This window comes from Misgurnus anguillicaudatus, chromosome 3 (genome assembly GCF_027580225.2).
Source record: "Misgurnus anguillicaudatus chromosome 3, ASM2758022v2, whole genome shotgun sequence".
Taxonomy (NCBI): domain Eukaryota; kingdom Metazoa; phylum Chordata; class Actinopteri; order Cypriniformes; family Cobitidae; genus Misgurnus; species Misgurnus anguillicaudatus.
The window spans coordinates 21,373,866-21,379,714 of NC_073339.2; the positions used below are offsets into that span (position 1 = coordinate 21,373,866).

Consider the following 5,849-nt stretch of genomic DNA (forward strand, 5'->3'; position numbering starts at 1 on the left):
AACTTGTTTTAATAGATCAATTTAAAACATAATAGAGAAACAAATTTATATTTTAGGTTCAATCATTTCCTTGTTTTTTGTTATTGTTTTTATATGTAAATAGCAACTTTCAGGAGAAATACTTTCTTTAATGCCGCATGTCCTTGTCAACGAAAAAGAAAGACTTCAAATGCAATAGATATCAGTGTCAATTCAATAAACAATAACGCACTAAATAAGGGCTCCAATGTCTCCAACACGTCAGAGGCCTGTGGTTTGCCTTAACGTGCTTTGATGGCAGACACTTGGGGTAAATGTACAGTTAAAATATTCTATTCGCAGGTCCCCAGGCGGAGCACCGACAGTCCCTGGCTTCATTAAAATTTCATCACTATCCCTGTGAAATGGGGGAAATGTTCAGGAGGAAAGAGAACGAAAACAGAAGACCTAATTACAACAAAGGAAAACAGCGCTGCCCTTTCCTTTTTGAGTGTGACCACCGTGTTTTTAAAGCATGTGAATCACATGTATGCAAAACAGCTAACAGGTCAGTGATCTCCCTTGGATCATTCTGTTAAAAGAGGCTAGAATAAAACGACAAATTCACATTTCTAAGAAACAGACTAATACAGCATAATCAGCGTATATACTTTGGTGTGTAATGACCTTATTTGTGTATTTTTGCAAGCAAAAATAGCAATCGATAATTTCGTTTAACAGTAAATGGGATAAACCGTTTATTCTATGGTGTGATGGTTAAACATTGAGATTCATACTCCTCTCCACGCCCGGCCCTCCATGACTGTAATTAACAGCTCCAGTTAATGATTACTTATCTCAGTGATGGTAATTATCTGATTTTCATAACTCCATGTGTAATTTAATAATTCGTTCATATTAATTTGTTAAGTGGTCGGCTTGTTAAAGATAACTGATTTTTCAGAGTACACTATACAGGTTTGGCTAAATACAAATACAGGTTTAAATAAACTCTATTTTCCAAGATCCTTTTGCAGGCATTGTAGACTGTGTTTTGAAAGAATATTGTTTTAGTTAAAATGTAGTTTAAATATATTTATTTTTAAAAATATATTTTACTATTATTACTTCAAATAAAAAAAATGAAATTTCACGCATGTATTGTTCATTTAAAAAAAATCTCTTTGAAAATGGTAAGCATACATCAATGGTGAAAATCTGGCGGCTGTCCGTGGTGCTGAAAGCAATCGGTGCGTTTCGAATGCCACGACATTGGCGGCGCTACTAAGATGACACTCCTGTCGATTTTTTTTTTCTTTTCTTTATCATACGGCCTAACAGTGAACTGAGTCGGTCTTCAAAGAGCTGCCTATGTCAGTAGAAGAACGTGAACCATCGACTGTGGATTTAAATGGAGCCCGGCACGTTGGCAGGCGAGGTGTTTTTCTGGCTGCCTGACATCTGGCAGCGCTGTGCTCCAGGGACCTCCCCAGATCTCTATAGACTTCATGATTAGACTCTAATAGAATATTAGCATTTGCTCTCAGGTAGGCTTTCACTGGTTAGGAAAGCAAGCAGTACCATAAACTGATCGTGGAAAAAGCTGAGCTCATGAAGAAGTCTACTTTTCCTTTTTGACAGCAGCAAAATAAAAAACAGACGAAAGAAACATTTGTGTCTTGAATCACAAATATGTCATTTAAATTTGTCAGAATTATGTTACAGACCCATGTTCCCACATATTTAGCCGAGGTAGAGAAAACATCTTAATTTAAATACTGTAATAAAGCCCATAACATGTATGTGAAGCAATTTGACGTTTTGTATTCGTGTTAGGCCTTTGTATATAAATAAACCCATTGAGAACGTTCAATAAAATGTTAAAATTTTGTTCTTTAATGAAACACATAGTTCAATTCAATTATCAAATAGTAACTTAAATATACATTGATGTAATAAATTAATGAATTAATCCGACAATTAAACCTAAAGCAACAGACATTACAGTTACCGCAGCTAAAACAGCAATACAGCAAATACCTGTACGGATATCTTATGTGTATGTCCAAATGAGATATATTTACATTTTACGTGAATGCTTGCATGAAACTAATATTTTTTTTTCAATGAGAAAACATTACTAAACATGGTGAATTTACCAAGCAACGACTCCATAATTGTACGCGTATATTTATACAAAGAATTACCAGATAACATACATGAAAATAATTTCAAAGAAAATGTTCTCATATAGCTCTCGATTGTGCCTTCTTGGTCGTCATAAGAACAACGAAATAAAAATAAAAGTGGTTTGTTTCAAGCAGTTTTCCCTATCTGCAGAGGGCCACGTTTTCCTTGTTGTCTCAATATGATTTTCTCAAGCAAAAACGTGGAGGGAATCCCAATAAATATGTAATGAAGTAAACATTACCTCACGTGATAAATAGTTCATAAGAAACACAGCGTTAGCGCGCAGGCGTATTGCAACAAATATTTGGCTGGACAAATCTCATCACTAAAAATAACAATTTAACCTCTCGTTATTTTCAGTAAACCCACTATGTTCTATTTTAGTAACTAGAGGTCAGTTATTTCAAATTAACTTTCTAAATCCATATGTCTTCACAAGAAAAACATGGATATTCTCATCATCCATTGCCTAATTGTAGGCTATGTTTATCATTATTAAAATCACAGAAGTGCAACTAAGAAGACGACAGACAAAATAATGCATGTAACAGTTAAATTAATCATTTACAATAAGCTGTTTGGTTATTATCAAATAATGCTTTCTGAATAGTTGATGGACTTCGTGATGTCCTCCTCTTTCTGTTGGACCCTGAATTAATATCAGATTGGAGTGTGCCATGCTGAGAATTAAAACACTGAATGACACTCGCAACTTTTTGACATTAAGATTTTCTTAGAGTTGGCCAGTTTATAATTACTGGTGCTGTTTTTAGCATTCATACAGAAAACTTTTGGGCAAATTACTGAAATATGTTTCAGGTAGACTGTCTGGCTGAGGCTTGAAAAGTCTTACTCCTCAGAAATAGAAAGGTGCGCTATAATAAGTGAGGAAAAACGAATGGTCTTACTTGATCAGTCAAACGATCCTTTAAATGATTCCACATCCCGTAATACGTGACAGTGATTTGGTATTTCAGTCTCTTTTGAATGTCATGATATTCTGGTTCAACGCACAAGTTATTGATGATTGAAAAAGGTGTGAGATACGAAATATTTTACAAATCGTCTCTAAACAGTTTCATGAGTCTCTCGACGTCTCTTGGTCTTCTGATCCGTGTTTTTTTAGCTAGACGCAGGCCGAGTATTTCATACGTTTTTGTTTCTGCCTCTGGTTGCAAAACCAAACCCGTACTACGTTCTTTTTGAGGTCCAGCTTCTCTGCAATCGCTGCGATTTTCTCTGATGATGGACGCGGCTGAATGGCAAAATACGCTTCGAGGGACCTTTTCTCGGGGGCCGCGATCGAGGTCCTCTTTCTCTTCTTCTCGGCCCCATTGAAGAGCTCGGGTTTATTCAGTTTCTCACGGTGTGACTTCTCAGCCTCCTCGAGCCAGGCTTGCAGGATGGGCTTCAGAGCGATCATGTTGTTGTGAGACAACGTGAGAGATTCAAATCGGCAGATGGTACTCTGACTCAAAGAGCCGACGCCAGGAATCTTCAGGTTGGCCAGTGCTGACCCTACATCCGCTTGGGTCACACCGAGTTTGATCCGACGCTGTTTAAAGCGCTCGGCGAAGGCTTCCAAGTCCCTGGGATCTGCGTCGACGTCGCTCATGCAGCCCATGTGGGATGGCAGCCCATGGGCGTGAGCCATGTTGATGGCAGCTTGGTGCATGTGGTTCATCCCTGCCATGTGGGCAGGGTGCGCAGGCGTGGAGACCACTGAGCCGTCTGGCCCTGCCATGGCCCCAGCTAGTGCCAGTCCAGGGGTGATGTGATCCAGCAGGTCCCCTTCCAGTGCCTGGTGTGGTTGGTGATGGTGGTGATGATGGTGGTGGTGGTGATGGCTTCCAAGAGCTGAAGGGTGCGAGATAGGCACGGACGACGCCGACGAGGTGCAAGGAAGCGTGTTCATGGTGTGGTACGTTGCGTCCGGCTTGAAGGGGCTGTGATGAGGTGGGTGATGATGGCTTTTAGTCTGCGAGACTATATCCACCGCCGCCAGAGCTTCCGCGCGGGCCAACAAACTCTCATCCAAACCGCCGAATATATTGCTCTGCAATTGCAAATAGAATGCACACATAACTGTCAGCAGGGAATTCACGCTCCACTCCGCGGTTTTAAAACATTTCCAGCATGTAAAAAAAGAAATCCTAAAAAAGAACACACAAAACAAGACACATGCAATATCCCAGGTCATAAAAATTAATACCAAAGGCAAACCCGACTGAATACATAAGTTGGGAGGGAAAAATGGAGGTGTTGGGTGATTTGCTGTGCAGACATGAAAAAAACATCAAGCAGAAAAAGTGGGCTGTCAAAATGTGCCTTTAAGCGGTGATTATGCAGAATACGTACCGGTGGGGTTGGGAGACATGCTCGGCGCATCGCCTCGCTGCCGCTGCTGCTGATCGTGCTGCTGTGTCGGGACGACGAGCAGGAGGACGAGGGCGCGTTGGAAGTTAAAGTGGAAGAGGACGAAGTAGAATGCAAACTGGAGTACTTGGGCTCGGGTAAACTGGTGTGAGGCATGGCGAACGCCTGCTTGCTGCTCAGAGACATCATCATCATATTTGCGACCGAGCCTCGGCGAGTTCCTTTTAATAAGTTAAGACCCCGCCTCTTCGACTGGAGTTCAAGCCCAGTCGCTGCACGGAAGTCTCAAGTCGCTGTCTGATACGAGTGGGGTTGCAACCAACGTAAAGAGGATGATGCGCCGACTCTCTAGATAGCACATCTATTACTGCCTAATTACCGGTCTTCTGATCGCTCTGTCGCGTGGCTTGAGATGTGTCGCCAGCATCAGCACCAAAAGCCATGCAAGCCTGTGCGTTGAGCGCGCGCCGTCGGTAAACTCCTTCAAAGATATCAGACCAACTCTTATCAAAACGCTTCGCTGAATTTTCAATCGCCTTTTTCTCCGCCCTTACAAAACATGTTACATTTGCCACAGCGGAGGGTGATGCCTTTGGTGAGTTTGTCTTTGCTCACGTTTCAAAGCGAGTAAAAAAGTTTCTTCTCTGTCCTCTTCTGGCAAATCTCCAAGATGACGTTGCTAAAAATAATGTCGCGTATTACCATTTATTCCAATTCTTGTTGAATTTTGCTGTAAGATAAAGGTGACGTTCAATGCTGCGGGGACTCGATCTGTCTGTGCTCTAAGGCGAAGGGCAGGCTGCGTCTCTCTTTCTCCCTCGCTCTTGCTCACCCATTCTCTCACTCCCTCTCCTCTTACACACTCTCTCGACTGTACCTGAAAAACCTTTCATGATTTATTATTCTTCATTAGCCACAGCGCCGCTGGGGACTCTGCGCATGGGCAGTCGGAATGACTGCAGCTGGCATTGTATCCTACTTCAATAAAGTTATTGTGAAAACCGGAAAACCACAATAGTTTCAAGAAAATAAAAATGGAATAGTATAATTAAGCACATTTATTTAAAAAAATGTAAATACGCATAAAATAAATATTACAATTACAATGGTAGCACCGTGTACTTAATAGAGTGGTTGTTTCGCAAATAAACGTTTTTCTTTTGTTTTAGACAGTAGACAGACTGTACATATAATGCGAAATATACTTGAATTTGAGATTATATTAAAAAATAATAGATTGAAGGCTTGAAAACGTATGCAGAGAGAAACATGAATAAGTATAAAGAAATCACCACAGACAGCTTCATCATCTGCTGTCCCTATTG

At 40.8% G+C, this 5,849-nt stretch overlaps 1 protein-coding gene across 1 annotated transcript; it reads right to left on the reverse strand.

Moving 5' to 3' along the window:
* Positions 1-1,815: 1,815 nt before the first annotated feature.
* Positions 1,816-5,508, reverse strand: pou4f2 (POU class 4 homeobox 2). Its single transcript, XM_055205112.2, has 2 exons — positions 4,507-5,508; positions 1,816-4,204 (listed from the first exon to the last, which is right to left on the reverse strand). The coding sequence occupies exons 1-2, from the start codon at positions 4,717-4,719 to the stop codon at positions 3,275-3,277; spliced, it is 1,143 nt and encodes a 380-aa protein (XP_055061087.1). The 5' UTR covers positions 4,720-5,508; the 3' UTR covers positions 1,816-3,274.
* Positions 5,509-5,849: the final 341 nt, after the last annotated feature.

Coding starts and splice junctions, on each gene's coding strand:
- pou4f2 (XM_055205112.2), bottom strand. CDS start 4,719: ATGATGATGATGTCTCTGAGCAGCAAGCAGGCGTTCGCCATGCCTCAC. Junction 4,205..4,506: donor CATGTCTCCCAACCCCACCG/GTACGTATTCTG, acceptor TTGCAATTGCAG/AGCAATATATTCGGCGGTTT.